The sequence below is a fragment of the Coregonus lavaretus genome (genome assembly GCF_964263955.1).
Source record: "Coregonus lavaretus genome assembly, chromosome: 27".
NCBI lineage: Eukaryota > Metazoa > Chordata > Actinopteri > Salmoniformes > Salmonidae > Coregonus > Coregonus lavaretus.
The window spans coordinates 10479845-10502476 of NC_140014.1; the positions used below are offsets into that span (position 1 = coordinate 10479845).

General features: G+C 44.5%; 1 protein-coding gene across 1 annotated transcript in view; it reads left to right on the top strand.

Moving 5' to 3' along the window:
* The window catches only part of impg1b (interphotoreceptor matrix proteoglycan 1b), a gene marked incomplete at its 5' end in the record, with an annotated part of 30949 nt that extends 8317 nt beyond the window's left edge, over positions 1 to 22632 (top strand). Inside the window, 10 exons of the mRNA XM_084143973.1 lie at positions 2908 to 2981; positions 3241 to 3449; positions 3527 to 3990; positions 4417 to 4471; positions 4596 to 5155; positions 6791 to 6877; positions 19406 to 19625; positions 20029 to 20239; positions 20666 to 20851; positions 22552 to 22632. Coding sequence (XP_084000099.1) covers positions 2908 to 2981; positions 3241 to 3449; positions 3527 to 3990; positions 4417 to 4471; positions 4596 to 5155; positions 6791 to 6877; positions 19406 to 19625; positions 20029 to 20239; positions 20666 to 20851; positions 22552 to 22591 — 2106 coding nt within the window. The 3' untranslated portion in view covers positions 22592 to 22632. The remainder of the gene's footprint in view (positions 1 to 2907; positions 2982 to 3240; positions 3450 to 3526; positions 3991 to 4416; positions 4472 to 4595; positions 5156 to 6790; positions 6878 to 19405; positions 19626 to 20028; positions 20240 to 20665; positions 20852 to 22551) is intronic.

The window sequence follows — 22632 nt, forward strand, 5'->3', positions numbered from 1 at the left end:
ACATAGATCTTGAGTCACAGAGATGAATCGGGTTTGATACCTGGTGTGTTAGATTATCAAGACATTCCATTCACATGTAAGAATTTGACTCTAAAGGCAGAGACATTTATTTCTGCTTCTCTCGTGGAACGAGGACGTTTAGGGGCTGGGGAGAAAACGCAACCTTCTTCCCGTACAAAATGTCGAAATGACATCAGTTTGACCAGTTTTAAGGAAATGAAAAGCTGTGAAAACGATTAAACATGTTTTTGATAAGATTTCAGTCGGTCTTGGATGCATTTATGTGGTGGAAATACTGTCAGCTTTTATGTAACGGAGTCAATGCTGAAAAAGACTGTGGTCCCTACCTGTTCATTCGCATTCGATCAAGAAATGCTGAAATAAATAAATCATATTTCTCTACTACTGTTCCAGAGACAAAATTAACATTTGGTTGACCATTTTAGTGAATATTATATTAGGCGACATGTTATATGTTATATGTTATAGTCATACAGTACAGTCAGTGTCCAGATTTCAGTTACTATCGGCCGCACCCGTACTTCCACCATCCTTGTCTTTAAAAAAATGAAATATAACACTCTTAAGATAATACTTTCATTGAAAGAACTGATTGTTGGCCGGATAATTAGGTAGGCCTTGTGTGGGGCAATCCTTACAATCCCTCACTGTATGTTGTATTCCATAGGCATAGCCATATCACACAGAGGGAAACGTGTACAGTGATATTTGAGACAATCACAAGCTCCTTCAGTAATACAGTATTGAAAAGATTGCAAATGCCTCAGGTTTTTGGTAGGCATACATTAGTGAATTATTATTTTGTTCTACGACTCAGCCTGGTTTCATAGACTGGACATAACATAGTAAACATAAATCCAGGACACTCAAATTAGTGTGATATGTTACGTTTGGTATGGTTACCGAAGACCATACCACGCAAAAACGAAAATAGGGTGGTTGGTCAGGTGGATGGGTGGGCAAATGTCTAGCAACCCAAAGGTTGCGTGTTCAAATATCATCATGGAAAACTTTAGCTTTTTAACTAATTAGCAACTTTGCAACTACTTAATACAGTTTTTCTTATTTTTATTTATTTTATTTTTTGTCATTTAGCAGACGCTCTTATCCAGAGCGATTTACATGAGCAATTAGGGTTAAGTGCGTTGCTTAAGGGCACATCGACAGATTTTTTCAACCTAGTCGGCTCAGGGATTAGAACCAGCAACCTTTCGGTTACTGGCACAACGCTCTTACCCACTAAGCCACCTGCCGCCCAGTTGAAGTCTGAAGTTTACATACACTTAGGTTGGAGTCATTAAAACTTGTTTTTCAACCAATAATTAAAAGCTGAAATAAATCATTCTCTCTACTATTATTCTGACATTTCACATTCTTAAAATAAAGTGGTGATCCTAACTGACCTAAGACAGGGAATTTTACTAGGATTAAATGTCAGTAATTGTGAAAAACTGAGTTTAAATGTATTTGGCTAAGGTGTATGTAAACTTCCGACTTCAACTGTATATATATTTTTTTACTTTTACCCATTTTTCTCCCCAATTTTTATGATATCCAATTGGTAGTTACAGTCTTGTCCCATCGCTGCAACTCCCCTACGGACTCGGGAGAGGCGAAGATTGCGAGCCATGTTTCCTCTGAAACACGACCCTGCCAAGCCGCGCTGCTACTTGACACACTGCTTGCTTAACCCGAAAGCCAGCTGCACCAGGAAACACTGTCAAACTGGCGACCGAGGTCAGCTTGCAGGCACCCGGCCCGCCACAAGGAGTGGCTAAAGCGCAATGGGACAAGGAAATCCCGGCCAGCCAAACCCTCCCCTAACCCGGACGATGCTGAGCCAATTGTGCACCGCCTCATGGGTCTTCCGGTCACGGCTGGCTGGCTGTGACACAGCCTGGGATCAAACCCGGGGACTACTTAATACTTTTTAGCTACTTTGCAACTACTTAGCATGTTAGCTAACCCTTTCCCTAACCTTAACCCTTTAACCTTAACCCTAACCCCTAATCCCTAGCCTAGCTAACGTTAACCACCTAGCTAACATATCATACAAAATGGATGATGGATCTTCACAAATTAATACATACCATACGAAACATAACATATGATACTAATTGTAGTGTCCTGGATTTCCATTTACTATGTTACGTCTACCCCTGAGTTCAGGTTGAATGACTGCCTTTTGCAAATCTAGCAATACTAATGGTGCTTTTCCATCTAGACTTGCCAGTGTTTGGCTCCAAGTCAGAGCAGGTCCATCAGAGCCATGGCCCAGTGAGACACGGGTCCAGGCCCGGGTTTGATGGAAATAGAAAAGTCTGAGCCTTTAGGATAAAAAACTGGGGTAAATTTTCCGTGGAAATGCACAATAACATCCCAAATGAGCTTGTGTTTTAAAGAAGCTTATGATAAAGGGTAGACAAAGTGTAAAGCCAGCAATGTATTTGGCAACATCAAAAGACTGAATTGGATTTGTAACCTCAGAAAGATAAAGTGTGTAAACCTCATGAATGATTCCTAGAAAAAATGCACCCCTTCCAGATAAAGAAGAAATTCACAAAAGCCTGACAGCACATAGATGATTCTACAGTGAGAAATCTACACTGAGGGTACAAAACATTAGGAACACCTGCTCTTTCCATTACATACTGTAGACTGACCAGGTGAATCAAGGTTTTCTTAATGTTTTGTACACTCAGTGAATATTATACTACAGGCCACTTACTTGTGTTTGCTATTTTTCTGTGTTGGCAATATCGTTTATATCGTTATTGTGTGATGTTATTTTGTTTAGAATGATTATTGCCCCAGAGAGAAGGCTTCATGAATCTAAGAAAGATGTGTTACCTAAACATAACCATCAGATGTCTCTATTTTCCACAGATGGTTCATGTTTTTGACAAACTTCCTGGGTTCAAAGATCTTCGTGTTTTGGGATTTCGGTTCGTTGAACTTCGGTAGGTTGTTCAATGAACTGTGAAAGTACTAAGAAGTGAGCCAAATCTTTCATTTAATTGAACAGGCTCCATTAGACATAGCATCACTGTTCAGAGAGTGTGTTGTATATGTCATTAGCAAAGGAAAAACAAAGCAGTGTTATATTAGCCAGAGGTCTTTCAAACTTTGGTCTTTGCTTTAATTGCTAAAATGCTAAGCTAATAAATACTGTGAGAAAGACATACTATTTCTCCAATATAAGCTCTGCTTTGTTGACAGATCTGATGATATGTCAGTCCGCTATGCTGTGGTGTTTGAGACGAATGGAGAAGACCATGAAGAAGAATCTATTTCCACTATAGAACCAGGCACAGGGACAGGGACAGTTGTTTACACAAATGGACACAGACTGAAGGATATGGTTTACATGGCCTTAAACGTGGAGACGTCCCTGCCTGTGGACATACATACACTCAGTTTTGAACCGGGTAAGCTTAATTTAAAGCTCAGGTCAAATGGGATATAATCATTGAGGAGATGCTAACTTTTCATTTTCCCCCTTCAGATCCCACTGTTTCTCTAAGAGAGGAGTTGGAGGCGACAACCTTGGAAACCTTGCCAGAGGAGGGTGTCGGGCACACTGAAGTTTTCTTCCCAACTGTTGCTGTTGGAGAGGACTATCTTGAGGCTTTTACAGACACACCTGAGGAATACACCATTGTGCCTTTCAGTGACTCAGTTATTGTTCTTCCTGCTGAGGCTACCACTGGCTCAACCCCAGATACCCCCACTGTGGATATTAGTGAGGGTCCTCCCTCAGTAGAAGCAGTAGAGGAGACTGTAGTGGATGCTAGAGATGAGACACTTGATGAAGAGGCTACAGATGAGACGCTTGGCATAGAGGAGCCTCCAGTGGATGTTACAGAGGAGATGATTGAGGTAGAGGAAACTGTGGATGCCACTGAGGAGACAATTAATGTAAAGCCTGCAGAGGATGCCACTGAGGAGACACTTGATATAGAGGAGACTGTAGATGCGAGACAAGACTACCTTTGGGTTTGGCCACCAGTAACAACACTGGCGGCCATTATGGAACAGCCTGCCACTGAGGAGACACTTGATGTAGAAGAAACTGTGGATGCAACAGAAGAAGACAACCTTTGGGTTTGGCCACCAGTAACAACACTGGCGGCCATTACGGAACAGCCTGCCACTGAGGAGACACTTGATGTAGAGGAAACTGTGGATGCGACAGAAGAAGACTACCTTTGGGTTTGGCCACCAGTAACAACACTGGCGGCCATTACGGAACAGCCTGCCACTGAGGAGACACTTGATGTAGAAGAAACTGTGGATGCGACAGAAGAAGACTACCTTTGGGTTTGGCCACCAGTTACAAGAACATCCGTTATGGAACAGCCTACCACCAAACTGATTACTCTCTTTCCTCCTGAGAAAGATGCTGTAGATGAGGAAACCCTCCCAACTGTTGAACCTGAGGAAGATGAAGGTAACATTCCTCTTATAACGCGAGTGACTACATTTATGGGAGCATTTTTTGATTTTAATTTCAATCTTTTTGATTGAAATGGATTTGTATGTCATTTTCTGATATTTTTGATTTTCTTTAAAAGGACCCACAACTACTGAGGCGGCTTTAGACGAGCAACCGGACAGAGAAAATCTAATTATCACCACTACAGCATATCAAGATATAGAACCTGCATCCATCAAAACATTTACCACTGCTACACAATCACAAACCATGCCTTCATCTGAGGATGACATCATCCAAGCAGAGCCAGAGGAAGTACCCTCAGCATCTATTCCCGCTATAGCCCCTGGACCTTCAGAAGGAGGGGACACCGTCCGAGAACAGGAACCACTTGAGACGGCCGTGGATATCTCTACTGATGACTCGGACATGCAGGAGGATGTAGAAAAGGTAGAAAAGGACGGTACAGAAGCCGCTGATATGCTGGACGAGTTTGGCAGTGGATTGGAAGGTCCATTTGAGTCCACTGCAGCCCCCGGACTCAGACACATGCGCACCCCTTTAATGGCCACTACTGAAAAGGCCAAAGAGATGGTGGTGTTCTTTAGTTTGCGAGTCACTAACATTATGTTTTCCGAGGACCTGTTCAACAAGAGCTCTCCTGAGTACATGTCATTGGAGAATACCTTTCTTGAGCTGGTAGGTAAATACAATTTTGTGCTCGATATTGTGTTTCTGCATGCCTTGTTGTCATACCTGTATTTTTAACTCCAAACTCTTCTTTCAAACTGTTTGATAATCTAATTGTGCAGTAAGTAATGGTTGGATGTGGTTTGAAGTGATACCTCAGTAAGAACTAAAGATTTGAGTAGCCCCAAGTGACAAGGGGCAATTTTTTTTCCGTAGACAAGTGTTGACATACTGTAAGCCTTAAAGGCGTCTGCATACTAGGTTCGGTTTGCTCCTAGCAGAACTCGGCTAGGCGAAGCGAACATCTGTGCCTCGCATACTCCCTTAAATATACAAATTACTGTTTGTCCCTCTTGAGACGCCGTACAACAACATAGCCATAACACTTCCTCAAAATAGTCTGAACTATTCTAAAATAAATCAAGAAATCTGTAATTAATGTTGAAGTTTTTGCAGAGGAGGTCTTAGTTGCACAATTTTACATCTAACTAAGATGTTTGGTGTAGTACTTCTCAAGCGATAAAATGTGCATGAAAACTGATAGTCTTCTTCTATGGTATATTGGCGATCGCACAATTTAATGTGCAATCTTCTACCTACTGTGCGGGATGGAAACAAGATTCCCCAAAATTGAACAAAATACCCCCCCAAAAAACGACCAAACTACCAAAAAATTAATAAATAAACTAAATCAAACAACTTTTCTGTTAAATTTTTTTACAGATTTGATCCCTACACAGGCTCAAGGGGAACCTGGGAGGGCGGGTCTTCCGGCGCCAGTACCCCTTGCAAGTTTTCAGATGTAAAATCCTTAAGTCACAATAATGTCCAGTTTCTTAGACTTCTTTCAGACTTGTGTCGTACAGTTTATAACTGTGGCAATGAATTCCACAAAATCTTTAACACACAGGGTATCTTTTGTCTGGCAGCAAACATTTACTACAGGCTGTGGTGTGTCCACTACCATATCTTCACTCGCATCACTTGTTTTCTCAATTATTTTAATCACCTCCACATAGGAGGTTCGATTGACCGCTCAAAACTTTTGCAACATCAATCTCCTTCACCCATTTTCAACACCTCAAACGGGTTTCCCACATATCCATCCTTACTCAACAAACGCATCCCAACTAGAAGCGATTCATTATCATTCATACACGTATCCTCCACTCCAATTTTAGACAATTTCCTTTTTGTTCCAGTTTTCGCTACTACTGTTGTCCATTCAGAACATTCGTCTTCACCAACTTTGCTTGACGCGCTGCTTGATTCAAATTAAGCATCCACTTCCGCCATCTTTTTCCTGAACCGGAATCGTAGTCCTCAAAACTTGTCGTCTCTCGTTGAATGACAACACTTAATTGAAGATTCCCTACTGTTGACCAATCACGATGAATGGGCGTAGACTTCAGCTACCGAACTTCGGCTTGTCTCAAGAAAAAATAGGGTGTGCTCAAACAGTCCCCCCAAAAATTGCCGAACACCAAAACGCTGTCATAATATATGCGCATACTGTTTAGACTGGGATGCATACGGTAAGCTTTATCCTCACTGGTGCTATATCTTAATACATTGGTGGAGAGTTCTCAGAGTTCATCACAAGACCTGTCCATATAAAAACTGGCTACATTTTGCTTTACTTAAAACCATTTCTCTGAGCCCAGACACTCGCCAATTCCTGGAGCCAGTAAATTGAGGACTAGAAGACAGAGGACGTTAGCTTCAATACCGGTATTTCCATATTGGAACTATATCTTCCCAGCCTCAGAGAGAGCATGACCTATTTACTTTCTATATTTTCTGTACATAGCTTCATACAGCTCAAAAAATAATTAGAATCTACTATTTGCTTTCTTTGACTAACATTTGCCTGTGAGTTGCACTTACCAAAAAGTTACATCTCTACAACCATGACTTGTCAATGGTGTGATATCAATCACCAAAGTTGACACTTTGGTTTAATGATACATACCTGCAGTTTCTGAAATGCACTTTTAGTAATCAGTCTAAAGATTGATTACTAAATTACGATTTCTTAGCTGATTGTTCGTCTGAATCTTTCCCTTATTTTGTCTTCTATGTTGTTTATTTTGTCTAAGACATTGACAAAGTGTATTTGCTTTAATCCTGTGCATTCTCATTGGTGATGAGTGTTAACTAATGGCAAAGAGGTTTGTTCATTAATGAACCATGTCTCAGGATGTGTATAGAATCTTTAGGTCTGTCCACTAAGATTTGCCAAAGTTTTATTAGGTAAAGAAATTAGGAGGAATGGCTGTTTCAGGTACAAAACAGTGTATAGTTATGGCAATATGGGTAGTGTGTGTGCAAAGCACTATCTCTTTGTATTCTCAATTTATATGCATCACAATGTTTGTATTAAATTCTGACTAGTGTGCATGCTTGCTTTAGCTTGCTACATACATTTGAAAGAGGCATTGTGGTAAAGGAAAATATTGTTTTCATATGTTGGCTACTTATGTGTGCATACGTCTGAGTAGGACTGTAGTAGTGGATGAATTGTGCATATGGTTTGATGAACTGAACAAGTGCCTGATATTGCGAAAACAGGAAAGTCTCAATCTTTTGTTCCATGATCGGAGTGAGCTTTGTTCAACTCCCTCATAGCTAACTGTATGTGGACAGCCCTGGGTGGTCTTAATCAGGGGACCCAGTACTAAAGGCAATGTTTGCCTCAGGGGGTTTCTGACTGAGTAAGAGGCTTTAGGTAATTCTGGTTAGCACAAGCACCACACATGTTTTACAATAGTAATTTTTTTAGTGGTCTCAATCATCAGTCAATTGTGTGGGTTTTAGTGTGCACGAACATGCATGTATGAGATTTTTGGTACATCTTTACAGGATATAGGCAGGATTACAGCTAATAGCATGGGTAATACAATTGGTTCAAGTGCACAAGAGAGAACAAGTGCTTAGGGAGCGAGCTTTTCTCCCAATACAAGTAGGTTGTAATGAATTGGTACATCGTCACACTTGTATACGTCTGCAAAGTCAGCATTACCATTGCTATGTTTGACAGCCCTGCCTAGTAGAAACTATAATCACTTAAGCTCATGAAAGATAAACGTTGCGCTCTTTTAGAGATCTGAACTCATACCAATTGCAATTGAATCTTTGGATTCTTCCAACTTGCACTCATTGATATACATCAGCGAAAGTAATATCTATTGACGTCTGTATTTAGTTTCAAGGCTTAGCTTGAGTTTGACAGTGGGAAATATACTTGGATTCCACAGAAGTGTCTTAACTTTGTGTTATGTAAAGTCCCCAGACTTTAACTGGGGATGTACACTGAGTATACCAAACATTAGGAACACCTTCCTGATATTGAGTTTGCCCTCAGAACAGCCTCAATTCATTGGGGCATGGCCTCTACAAGGTGTTGAAAGCGTTCCACAGGGAAGCTGGGCCATGTTGACTCCAATGCTTTCCACAGTTGTGTCAAGTTGGCTGGATGCCCTTTGGGTGATGGACCATTCTGGATACACACGGGAAACTGTTTGACGTGAAAAACCCAGCAGCGTTGCAGTTCTTCACACAAACCGGTGCGCCTGGCACCTAGTACCATACCCCGTTCAAAGGGACTTAAATATTTTGTCTTTCCCATTCACCCTCTGAATGGCACACATACACAATCCATGTCTCAATTGTCTGAAAGCTTAAAAATTATCTACACTGATTGAAGTGGATTTAACAAGTGACATCAATAAGGGATCATATCTTTCACCTTGATTCACCTGGTCAGTCTATGTCAAGGAAAGAGCATGTGCTCTTAATGTTTTATATACTCAGTGTACTGTATTGTAGTCATGGCTCATCCTATATAACTACTGCTTTACACACCTTTTATATTTATATACTGTCCATAATGTCTATACACACCATTATATATTTATATATACAGTGGGGGAAAAAAGTATTTAGTCAGCCACCAATTGTGCAAGTTCTCCCACTTAAAAAGATGAGAGAGGCCTGTAATTTTCATCATAGGTACACGTCAACTATGACAGACAAATTGAGAAAAAAAAAATCCAGAAAATCACATTGTAGGATTTTTTATGAATTTATTTGCAAATTATGGTGGAAAATAAGTATTTGGTCACCTACAAACAAGCAAGATTTCTGGCTCTCACAGACCTGTATCTTCTTCTTTAAGAGGCTCCTCTGTCCTCCACTTGTTACCTGTATTAATGGCACCTGTTTGAACTTGTTATCAGTATAAAAGACACCTGTCCACAACCTCAAACAGTCACACTCCAAACTCCACTATGGCCAAGACCAAAGAGCTGTCAAAGGACACCAGAAACAAAATTGTAGACCTGCACCAGGCTGGGAAGACTGAATCTGCAATAGGTAAGCAGCTTGGTTTGAAGAAATCAACTGTGGGAGCAATTATTAGGAAATGGAAGACATACAAGACCACTGATAATCTCCCTCGATCTGGGGCTCCACGCAAGATCTCACCCCGTGGGGTCAAAATGATCACAAGAACGGTGAGCAAAAAACCCAGAACCACATGGGGGGACCTAGTGAATGACCTGCAGAGAGCTGGGACCAAAGTAGCAAAGCCTACCAATCAGTAACACACTACGCCACCAGGGACTCAAATCCTGCAGTGCCAGACGTGTCCCCCTGCTTAAGCCAGTACATGTCCAGGCCCGTCTGAAGTTTGCTAGAGTGCATTTGGATGATCCAGAAGAGGATTGGGAGAATGTCATATGGTCAGATGAAACCAAAAATAGAACTTTTTGGTAAAAACTCAACTCGTCGTGTTTGGAGGACAAAGAATGCTGAGTTGCATCCAAAGAACACCATACCTACTGTGAAGCATGGGGGTGGAAACATCATGCTTTGGGGCAGTTTTTCTGCAAAGGAACCAGGACGACTGATCCGTGTAAAGGAAAGAATGGGGCCATGTATCGTGAGATTTTGAGTGAAAACCTCCTTCCATCAGCAAGGGCATTGAAGATGAAACGTGGCTGGGTCTTTCAGCATGACAATGATCCCAAACATACCGCCCGGGCAACGAAGGAGTGGCTTCGTAAGAAGCATTAAGGTCCTGGAGTGGCCTAGCCAGTCTCCAGATCTCAACCCCATAGAAAATCTTTGGAGGGAGTTGAAAGTCTGTGTTGCCCAGCGACAGCCCCAAAACATCACTGCTCTAGAGGAGATCTGCATGGAGGAATGGGCCAAAATACCAGCAACAGTGTGTGAAAACCTTGTGAAGACTTGCAGAAAACGTTTGACCTGTGTCATTGCCAACAAAGGGTATATAACAAAGTATTGAGAAACTTTTGTTATTGACCAAATACTTATTTTCCACCATAATTTGCAAATAAATTCATTAAAAATCCTACAATGTGATTTTCTGGATTTTTTTTTCTCATTTTGTCTGTCATAGTTGACGTGTACCTATGATGAAAATTACAGGCCTCTCTCATCTTTTTAAGTGGGAGAACTTGCACAATTGGTGGCTGACTAAATACTTTTTTTCCCCACTGTATATTTATTGTGGTACTATTTTTACTTTAGTTTATTTAGCAATTTTTTATTTCTATTTTAAAACTCCTCATTGTTGTTTAAGGGCTTAAGGGCTCGTAAGTATTTTCACGGTAAGGTAATACCTGTCACGGTTTCGGCCGAGGCTGCTCCTCTTCCTTGTTCGGGCGGACTTCGGCGGTCGTCGTCTCCGGAGTACTAGCTGCCACCGTTCGATGTTTTTTGTTCTTTTGGTTTTGTCTGTGCATAACACCTGTCCCTTATTTGTGTCTTGATTATTCTCCTTATTTAGTTGGTTTGTTTGGGGCAGGTGTTATGCGTGATTGTTATTGTCAGTTTGCCTCCGAGTAGTTCTCTCTCTCGTTTATTTAGTATTTTCGAGAGTTCGCACTGCGTGCGCCTTTTCTTGTTTTTCCGCACTGTGTGTTGTGCGTATTGTTCGTGCCGCCCGGTTGGGTTGGCGACTCATTTCCCGTGTTGGGATACATATATATACTAAAGTCCGTTGAAGAACCTCCTTGTCCCTGCGCTTGATTCCTGCACTACATCCACACTCAACACTCTGACAGAATCACGCATCATCATGGAATCAGCAGGAGCGACCGCGCCGACCGCCGATCTGGACGAACGGCTTCGTGGTCAGGAGGACCGTATGAACCAGGTGTGTCACGCCCTGGATAGGGTGATGACCACCCTACACCGATGGGAGACCAGCGGGGTGCCCACACCTCCAACCACCGACCCAGCTCCAGCGGTCAGCCCTCAGGGTACATCTCCGGAACCCAGTGGGATTCGGCTCTCGCTCCCGAGGGCGTACGACGGCTCCACCGCCGGGTGTCAAGGGTTCCTGCTGCAGGTGGAGCTCTACCTCGCCACCGTCCACCCGGCGCCCTCGGGACACGAGAGCGTCTCAGCCCTCATCTCCTGTCTCACCGGCAAGGCGTTGGAGTGGGCCAACGCCGAGTGGAGGAGAATGGACGCCGCAACCACGAACTATGCGGAGTTCTCCCGCCGCTTCCGTGCTGTATTCGACCATCCACCAGAGGGGAAGGCGGCGGGGGAGCGTCTGTTCTACCTCCGACAGGGGATGAGGAGCGCACAGGACTTTGCCTTGGAGTTCCGGACCCTAGCGGCTGACGCAGGGTGGAATGAGCGGGCCCATATCGACCATTTCCGCTGCAGCCTCCGGGAGGACGTCCAGCGAGAGTTGGCGTGCAGGGACACGTCGTTGACGTTCGACCAGCTGGTCGACATGGCCATCCGGCTGGATACCCTGCTCGCCACCCGTGGGCGTCCCGGAGGGGGGGGTCTGCCCATTCCACTCTCCAGCACCTCTGAGCCTAGCCCTATGGAGCTCGGAGGTGCTGGCGCTAGGGAACGCAGGAGGAGGAGCCCGAGGGGACCCGGCCCTTGCACCAACTGTGGTCGTGGAGGGCACACTGCGGCTAGGTGCTGGGGCGGGTCCTCCAGGGGAGGAGATGGCAGGTCTAGCATTGGGGGGTCCCCCCAGGTGAGTAGGCGCCCTGCTTACCCAGAGCTTTCTGTCGTGCACCTAACCTTGCCTGTTTGTTTCCCACAGGTTGCACCTCGTTCCCAGCATAAGGCGCTGGTAGATTCAGGCGCAGCTGGGAATTTTATAGATCGCCAGTTCTGTTTAGAGTTAGGGATTCCCCTCCTTCCTGTTGATAAGCCTTTCCCCGTCCATGCCCTAGATAGCCGTCCGTTAGGGTCTGGGTTGATTAGGGAGGTCACAGCACCACTTCAGATGATGGCGCAGGAGGGTCATGAGGAGAGAATTCAGCTTTATCTGATTGACTCTCCTGCGTATCCGGTGGTGCTGGGTCTTCCCTGGTTGATGACTCATGACCCTATTATTGGGTGGCGAGAGAAAGCTCTTAAAGGGTGGTCTGCTCAATGTGAGGGGCGGTGTCTGGGTGTTTCCATAGGGGCGACCTCGGTGGAGAGTCCGAATCTAATGCCAGCACTGCAGATTCCCCCCGAGTATGAGGATTTGGCACTGGCGTTCAGTAAGACTAGGGCTGCGCAGCTGCCGCCTCATAGACGGGGGGATTGTGCGATAGATCTCCAGTCAGGCGCAGCTCTCCCGCGGAGCCATGTGTATCCCTTGTCTCAAGAGGAGAAAAAATCGATGGAGACGTACATCTCTGAGTCTCTTAGACAGGGGTACATACGGCCCTCCGTTTCACCCGTTTCCTCAAGTTTCTTTTTTGTGAAGAAGAAGGATGGAGGTCTGCGGCCGTGTATTGATTACCGCGGTCTCAATCAGATCACAGTGAAGTACAGCTATCCACTTCCTCTGATTGCGACTATGACGGAGTCACTGCACGGTGCGCGGTTCTTTACAAAATTGGATCTTAGGAGCGCATATAACTTGGTGCGCATCCGTAAGGGCGATGAATGGAAGACAGCGTTTAGCACGACTTCCGGGCACTACGAGTATCTAGTCATGCCATATGGGTTGATGAATGCTCCCTCAGTCTTCCAATCCTTCGTTGATGAGATTTTCCGGGACATGCAGGGACAGGGAGTGGTTGTGTACATCGACGACATTCTGGTGTATAGTCCTACCCGTGCTGAGCATGTAGCCCTGGTGCGCCGAGTATTGCGGAGGCTGTTGGAGCATGACCTATATGTCAAGGCAGAGAAATGTCTGTTTTTTCAGAAGTCGGTCTCCTTTCTGGGTTACCAGTTATCTGCGTCAGGGGTGAAGATGGAGGTAGACCGGGTGTCAGCTGTGCGTAATTGGCAAACCCCAACCACTGTGAAGGAGGTGCAACGGTTCTTGGGTTTTGCGAATTACTACCGGAGGTTTATCCGGGGTTTTGGACAGGTGGCAGCTCCCATAACGTCTCTGTTAAAGGGGGGTCCGGTGCGCTTGCGGTGGTCAGCTGAGGCGGACAGGGCATTTGGGAGACTGAAGGACCTGTTTACCTCGGCGCCGGTGTTGGCGCATCCGGATCCCTCTTTACCGTTCCAAGTAGAGGTGGACGCGTCAGAGGCCGGAATAGGGGCCGTTCTTTCCCAGCGTTCTGGTACTCCACCTAAACTCCGTCCCTGTGCGTTCTACTCTAAGAAGCTCAGTCCGGCGGAGCGGAATTATGACGTAGGGGACAGGGAGCTGTTAGCCGTGGTACAGGCCCTAAAGGTGTGGCGGCATTGGCTCGAGGGGGCTCAACACCCTTTCCTCATTCAAACTGACCATCGTAACCTGGAGTACATCCGGGCAGCTAGGAGACTGAATCCTCGCCAGGCTCGGTGGACTATGTTCCTGGCCCGGTTTGTGTTTAAGATCACATACATCCCTGGGTCCCAGAACGGGAAGGCAGATGCTCTGTCCCGGCGGTATGACGCGGAGGAGAGGTCAGTTGAGTCCACGCCCATACTACCGGAGTCTTGTCTGGTTGCTCCGGTGGTGTGGGAGGTTGATGGTGAGATCGAGCGGGCGTTACGCACCGACCCGAGTCCTCCTCAGTGTCCTGTGGGTCGGACGTACGTTCCGCTCGAGATACGCGATCGCCTCATTTGTTGGGCTCACACGTCTCCCTCCTCTGGTCATCCGGGTATCGGCCGGACAGTGCACTGCCTTAGCACGAAGTACTGGTGGCCAACGTTAGCTAGGGATGTGAGGATTTATGTTTCCTCCTGTTCGGTGTGTGCCCAGTGTAAGGCGCCCAGACATTTGCCCAGGGGTAAGTTACAACCCCTGCCTATTCCACAACGACCCTGGTCCCACCTCTCGGTGGATTTTGTTACCGACCTTCCCCCCTCACAGGGAAACACTACCATCCTGGTCGTTGTGGATAGGTTCTCGAAGGCCTGTCGTCTCCTTCCCATGCCGGGTCTACCCACTGCCCTGCAGACCGCGGAGGCTCTGTTCACCCATGTCTTCCGGCATTACGGGGTACCCGAGGATATAGTGTCTGACCGAGGCCCCCAGTTCACCTCGAGAGTGTGGAGGGCATTTATGGAACGGTTGGGGGTGTCGGTAAGCCTTACCTCGGGTTACCACCCGGAAAGTAATGGGCAGGTTGAACGTGTCAACCAGGATGTGGGTAGGTTTCTGAGGTCATACTGTCAGGGCCGGCCGGAGGAGTGGGCGAGATATGTGCCCTGGGCGGAGATGGCACAGAACTCTCTTCGCCACTCCTCCACCCAACTAACCCCGTTTCAGTGTGTGTTGGGGTACCAGCCGGTGCTGGCACCATGGCATGAGAGCCAGATCGAGGCCCCCGCTGTGGATGAGTGGGTAAGGCGCTCGGAGGAGACGTGGGACGCTGCACACGTCCATCTGCAGCGTGCCATACGTCGACAGAAGACGAGCGCCGACCTACACCGCAGTGAGGGGCCAGTGTACGCACCTGGAGATCGAGTCTGGCTCTCAACCAGAAACCTGCCCCTCCGCCTGCCTTGCCGGAAGCTGGGTCGGCGGTTTGTGGGGCCGTTTAAAGTCCTGAGGAGATTGAACGAGGTGAGTTATAGGTTAGAACTACCTGTTGACTACAAAAATATTAACCCCTCGTTCCATGTGTCTCTCCTCAGGCCGGTGGTAGCTGGTCCACTCCAGGACTTTGAGATTGAGGAGACTCCTCCGCCCCCGTTGGACATCGAGGGGGCTCCGGCGTACACCGTGAGGTCCATTCTGGATTCTAGACGCCGGATGGGGGGTCTTCAATATCTCGTGGAGTGGGAGGGGTACGGTCCGGAGGAGCGGTGCTGGGTGCCAAGGAGGGACGTGCTAGACCAGTCCCTACTGACCGATTTCCATCGGGGTCATCCTGCGCGCCCTGCTCCGCGTCGTCCGGGTCGTCCTCGAGCTCCGGGTCGGCGCACGGCTGGAGCCGCGCGTCAAGGGGGGGGTACTGTCACGGTTTCGGCCGAGGCTGCTCCTCTTCCTTGTTCGGGCGGACTTCGGCGGTCGTCGTCTCCGGAGTACTAGCTGCCACCGTTCGATGTTTTTTGTTCTTTTGGTTTTGTCTGTGCATAACACCTGTCCCTTATTTGTGTCTTGATTATTCTCCTTATTTAGTTGGTTTGTTTGGGGCAGGTGTTATGCGTGATTGTTATTGTCAGTTTGCCTCCGAGTAGTTCTCTCTCTCGTTTATTTAGTATTTTCGAGAGTTCGCACTGCGTGCGCCTTTTCTTGTTTTTCCGCACTGTGTGTTGTGCGTATTGTTCGTGCCGCCCGGTTGGGTTGGCGACTCATTTCCCGTGTTGGGATACATATATATACTAAAGTCCGTTGAAGAACCTCCTTGTCCCTGCGCTTGATTCCTGCACTACATCCACACTCAACACTCTGACAATACCTGTTGTATTTGGCGCAAAATAAATAAAAAATTGCTAAATAAACTAAAGTAAAAATAGTAGCACAATAAATATACAGTGGGGAAAAAAAGTATTTAGTCAGCCACCAATTGTGCAAGTTCTCCCACTTAAAAAGACGAGAGAGGCATGTAATTTTCATCATAGGTACACGTCAACTATGACAGACAAAATGAGAAAATCACATTGTAGGATTGTTAATGAATTTATTTACAAATTATGGTGGAAAATAAGTATTTGGTCAATAACAAAAGTTTCTCAATACTTTGTTATATACCCTTTGTTGGCAATGTCACAGGTCAAACGTTTTCTGTAAGTCTTCACAAGGTTTTCACACACTGTTGCTGGTATTTTGGCCCATTCCTCCATGCAGATCTCCTCTAGAGCAGTGATGTTTTGGGGCTGTCGCTGGGCAACACGGACTTTCAACTCCCTCCAAAGATTTTCTATGGGGTTGAGATCTGGAGACTGGCTAGGCCACTCCAGGACCTTGAAATGCTTCTTACGAAGCCACTCCTTCGTTGCCCGGGCGGTGTGTTTGGGATCATTGTCATGCTGAAAGACCCAGCCACGTTTCATCTTCAATGCCCTTGCTGATGGAAGGAGGTTTTCACTCAAAATCTCACGATACATGGCCCCATTCATTCTTTCCTTTACACGGATCAGTCGTCCTGGTCCCTTTGCAGAAAAACTGCCCCAAAGCATGATGTTTCCACCCCATGCTTCACAGTAGGTATGGTGTTCTTTGGATGCAACTCAGCATTCTTTGTCCTCCAAACACGACGAGTTGAGTTTTTACCAAAAAGTTCTATTTTGGTTTCATCTGACCATATGACATTCTCCCAATCCTCTTCTGGATCATCCAAATGCACTCTAGCAAACTTCAGACGGGCCTGGACATGTACTGGCTTAAGCAGGGGGACATGTCTGGCACTGCAGGATTTGAGTCCCTGGCGGCATAGTGTGTTACTGATGGTAGGCTTTGTTACTTTGGTCCCAGCTCTCTGCAGGTCATTCCCTAGGTCCCCCCGTGTGGTTCTGGGTTTTTTGCTCACCGTTCTTGTGATCATTTTGACCCCACGGGGTGAGATCTTGCGTGGAGCCCCAGATCGAGGGAGATTATCAGTGGTCTTGTATGTCTTCCATTTCCTAATAATTGCTCCCACAGTTGATTTCTTCAAACCAAGCTGCTTACCTATTGCAGATTCAGTCTTCCCAGCCTGGTGCAGGTCTACAATTTTGTTTCTGGTGTCCTTTGACAGCTCTTTGGTCTTGGCCATAGTGGAGTTTGGAGTGTGACTGTTTGAGGTTGTGGACAGGTGTCTTTTATACTGATAACAAGTTCAAACAGGTGCCATTAATACAGGTAACTAGTGGAGGACAGAGGAGCCTCTTAAAGAAGAAGATACAGGTCTGTGAGAGCCGGAAATCTTGCTTGTTTGTAGGTGACCAAATACTTATTTTCCACCGTAATTTGCAAATAAATTCATTAAAAATCCTACAATGTGATTTTCTGATTTTTTTCTTCTCAATTTGTCTGTCATAGTTGACGTGTACCTATTATGAAAATTATAGGCCTCTCTCATCTTTTTCAGTGGGAGAACTTGCACAATTGGTGGCTGACTAAATACCTTTTTTCCCCACTGTATATATATTTACACACTACCATTCAAAAGTTTGGGGTCACTTAGAAATGTCCTTGTTTTTGAAAGAAAAGCAATTTTTTTTGTCCATTAAAATAACATCAAATTGATCAGAAATACAGTGTAGACATTGTTAATGTTGTAAATGGCTATTGTAGCTGGAAACTGCTCATTTTTTATGGAATATCTACAGTGGGGAAAAAAGTATTTAGTCAGCCCCCAATTGTGCAAGTTCTCCCACTTAAAAAGATGAGAGAGGCCTGTAATTTTCATCACAGGTACACGTCAACTATGACAGACAAACATAGCAAGGTTATTGCTACACGGACCTAGCTTACGCAAAGCAGAGAGTTAAGACTACAGCACAGCGAGGATTGCTAACTTGTTGATTTGAAATGTTGAGACAAATGGATTTATCTGAGAAATGCACCTGTCTAGCAGTCCATTTGCTGGAGGCCTTAATACAGTATGGAGCATGGTGCTCTGTTTGTGCGGTGAAGGACGTTTACTGTGTGTGGAGCATGGTGCTCTGTTTGTGTGGTAAATGAGGTTGTATGAGGCCCATAGTGACCTGACCCTCTGCCTGCCAGTGATAAGTGGAGTAACCAGATCAGATAGAGCTCCTTAATGCCTCTTATCTCTTTGTATACAGGCATGGAACAGCTGAGTTAAGGCACCGTAGTCTCTCTTCACAGTAATTGGTTTTCCTGCAGTTACTTGTCTAAATGCAGGTACCTTACTCTTGAAGACGGAGAGAGCAGCTATAATAGCAATGCTCAGTCTATTGTTCTCGCTGGCAGTCAGGGCCATTTTTGAAATTGCCAATCACGTTTTAAAAATGGATGATAAATGGAGATGCCATAGATATTGCTAGAATATAGAGCTTGACAGATTTGAGATTGTTCTGGTGGATTTGAACTGTTGTATTGTTGGTTTTTGTATTTGTTTCTTGGACAGATTTTCATAGACAGATTTGTTGTCGTACAGGTCTCAATGGCCTTGCATTCTCGGTTTCTTATATTTGAACCTTTTCTCTGCTTGACTGTCCATAACACCTTACATAATAGTTGCTAACTAATGCTTGGTTGTGTGCTACATTTAGTAATGTTGATAATTTCCTTCTTTTAATTTGCACAATTGTATTATTGTGATGAATGAGATTATGTATACATGCATTTCATCAGTAAACACCCTGACCTGAATACAACTGTTCAGATGTAAAACTGACAGACTGTAACTGTGGTCCTCTAGAGCGTTTGACATGTTCCAGATATGGCTCTCCCAATCTTGGTCCTGGGAGGAAACAGATGTGCAGTTTGTTTAAATGACTCCAAACTGTGAAATGAGAGGTAAAACATGAAACATATAAAACATTAAATTGAATTTTTATCCTCCCAGGAGCCAGATTAATTCACTAGTCCTTCATGGAGATGGCATTGGTGATGATTTTAAGATGACTTTCATGTAAAATACTGTATGCCAAATTGTCTTACTGTGTCCCAAATTACCATAATAATTTATAATCTAAATGGTATGTTTGCCATAATTTGATTTGATTTCCCAACTAGCCAACCAACACCATTTCCTCCTTGAAACTAAAAGCGAATCAAATCAGATGGTTTTGAATGTCAACAGAATTAGTTGTCAAATTACCATGAGAGAGTGGAATGACAAATGTGACTAAAAGAAAATTGCTGAAGCGTCAAATTTGTGCTCTATACATATTACATGTGATCTCTCCCCTCTTTTCCAGCTTCTCCCATATCTGCAATCTAATTTGACAGGATTTAAGCAATTGGAAATCCTCAACTTCAGGAATGGCAGTGTTGTGGTGAACAGCAAGATGAAATTAGACAAAGATGTGCCACATAACATGACAAAGGCTGTGCACTGTGTGCTCGAAGACTTCTGCAACACTGCATCTAAACGACTAGACATTGAGATTGACAGTCGCTACCTGGACATAGAACCTGGTAAGATATCTCTATATTGAAAGTTCTCACTGTCCTATGTGATGGAGGATATCATAGACAGAATCAGCTCCTATCTAAGTTATGGCATACTAGAGGTCCCAAGTCTTAATTATACTGTACTTCTAGAATGTTCAATCTGGAAAGGTCAAAAGAATGCATGCCACAGCTTTGTCCTCTGCGAATCATGTGAAAAATAATTATTCTCTACTAAAGACTCACAAGCACTTCTCTGGCTGAAACCTAATCACCTGCACCTTATTTAAAGCAGACGCCTTCATTCACATCAATCAATGTGTCCTCTAGTTTGTCCTTTGCATGTGAGGACAATGAAGGAACAAAACAGGGAGAGACAGGTGGACAGCATTTCATTAATGCAAATGAATTATCCTCTTACTCGTTTCAGCGGACCAAGCAAATCCCTGCAAGTTCTTGGCCTGCAATGAGTTTTCCCAATGTATGGTAAACAGTTGGACTGAGGAGGCTGAGTGTTTGTGTGATCCTGGCTACAGCACTATGGATGGCCTGCCCTGCCAGAGTATTTGTAACCTAGATCCAGGCTACTGCTTCAACGGGGGCCTTTGTGAAATCATCCAGGGCCATGGAGCCACCTGCAGGTACCACCGAGCTAACTGATCAAGCAAACAGAGATAGCTATGGTCTCACCAGTGGAGGCTGCTGAGGGGAGGACGGCTCATAATAATGGCTGGAATGGAGCAAATGGAATGGCATCAAACCATGTTTGATGTATTTGATATCATTCCACTCACACCACTCCAGCCATTACCACCAACCCGTCCTCCCCAATTAAGGTGCCACCAACCTCCTGTGGTCCTCACCATCTATAAACTGAAACACTGGCAACATATCAGCTCTTCTTGATGTTGTCTAGCAGTAAAAAACATCTGTCAACTCTGCAAGATTCCCTTCGTATTCAACAGTGCTCCAGCATGTGCCTTGAGGCATTTTGATGTATTGAGATATACCTTTTTTACTGTAGCTGATAGAGTTGACTCTAATCCTGTTTTCTCTTTAACATTTAGATGTCCTGTAGGGAAATACTGGCACTACCACGGAGTGCGCTGCAATGAGCTCGTGTTGCTGCCTGTAGACCCAACCATTTTCATAGCCTGCCTGGTGGGAAGCCTCACCTTGGTTTGTGCCATCATAGGCATCTTGGTTTTCATAAACAAGAAATGTATCGGGACCCGAAAGACCATGAATTTGGTGTAAGCAGGTTTTTTAAACCTTTTTATTTGTTTTAGAGCCAATAGCTCTACCAGTTGTTGTTTTACAGCTTGGTTATTCCAGTCCTATCTGCTTTATATTATAGACATACGCTTGTTCCCTATGACTTTGAGAACACATTGAGAGTGAATCCTGTTTTTGAAAATGACGATGGTGTCTTGACTCAAGTATCCTGCATAAGTACACCACCAGCCTGGAGAAGTGGTGCTGGTTCTTCCCAAACAGAGCAAGAAGCTTTTTGCTCAATTGAAAATATACATCTAAGTATTAAGGTTAATCTCTATAGCTCAATTGGCCCCATGTTCTAAACAAACTAATACAAACCTTAAGCAATCACCTAATATCTACTAATTCTGCTTATGACAAATGATAATTGAGTCCCAGGAAACAACTTAGTAGTCTATAGTAAGAATAGGGTTGCCAAAATTAGAAAAAAGGAGAGCTTAAATCTTTGTGATTTAAAGTAAAGCTTTAATGAAGTAAAGTACTCACAACAAAAATGTTTCTGTGGTATATCTTAAAAATCTCCAGAACAGATTACATAAGAAAGGCTTAAGAAAACACTCAGTGAGCACGCAACGTATTGCCTGAGGAAGACCAATAGGTTGAAACACGATGCGTGCGCTCCAAGTATTTGTTATGTGATACGTTTTATTTTTTCAAGATGCAGCCCAGATAAAGCACTAAGTACTTTCCTTCACTAAATCTCTATTTTGAATGGCAAAGAAGCTCTTTCCTCTTATTTTGCATGATCTGCTCTTTTCCACTCTCTTATGGTATCAACAAACATTTGGGGTGGTTAGTTCCTTCAATAAACTCTGAAGGAACACTTTTCTGCTTCATTGTACAGTGTAATATACTTTCATACACTAAACCCATGCAATAATATCCTCATGATACAGTATCCATGAAATTGGTTGAACCCTCAATGATACTGTTAAGAGATTAAATGTCTGTCTATATATCAATTCTTAAAATATCCAAGTCATGTGCATGCATTTCAATTCCCTTGCACATATTTTGGCCAGATTATATATGTATTGTATTGCAGTGATTTTACTAGAGATCCTTTGTGGTGAGTCATGATCAATGTACCCCAAAACATCCAAGCCCTGGTTAATTTGAGGTCAGACATTTAAAGACTATTACAGTAAATGTGGTGCAGTGTCAAGAGAATACTCTGTCAAACCATGCTGGGAAGGCAAAAGGGGATACCTAGTCAGTTGCACAACTGAATGCATTCAACCTAAATGTGTCTTTCGCATTTAACCCAAACGCTCTGAATCAAAGAGGTGCGGGGGGCTGCCTTAATCGACGTCCACGTCATCGGCGCCTGGGGAGCAGTTGTTGGGGGTTAACTGCCTTGCTCAAGGGCAGAATGGTAGATTTTCCTACCTTGCTGGGGATTCAAACCAGCGACCTTTCGGTTACTGGCCCAACAATCTTAAACACTAGCCTACCTTTAGTAATAGAGCCAGGCACTTGTAGATGTCCGCTGTAATACCCATTTATCGTCATTGCAGAAAAATATTACCCAACCTCCACCCTCAATGATGTCTCCCCTTGAAATGATATTTAGTGCCAAACGCTTGCCTTTGCTCACCCTTTTAAAACGCTTCTAGTGAGTTCCTTGTGAACTATGAACAGTGTAAAGCTGTGTTTCTCTGATGCTTTTTCACAGATCCCCAGACAGCTCTACACAACCAGACACGACAAGCTAGTCTCTGAAATGGTAGATTTACATCCCTGTATACCACACAAC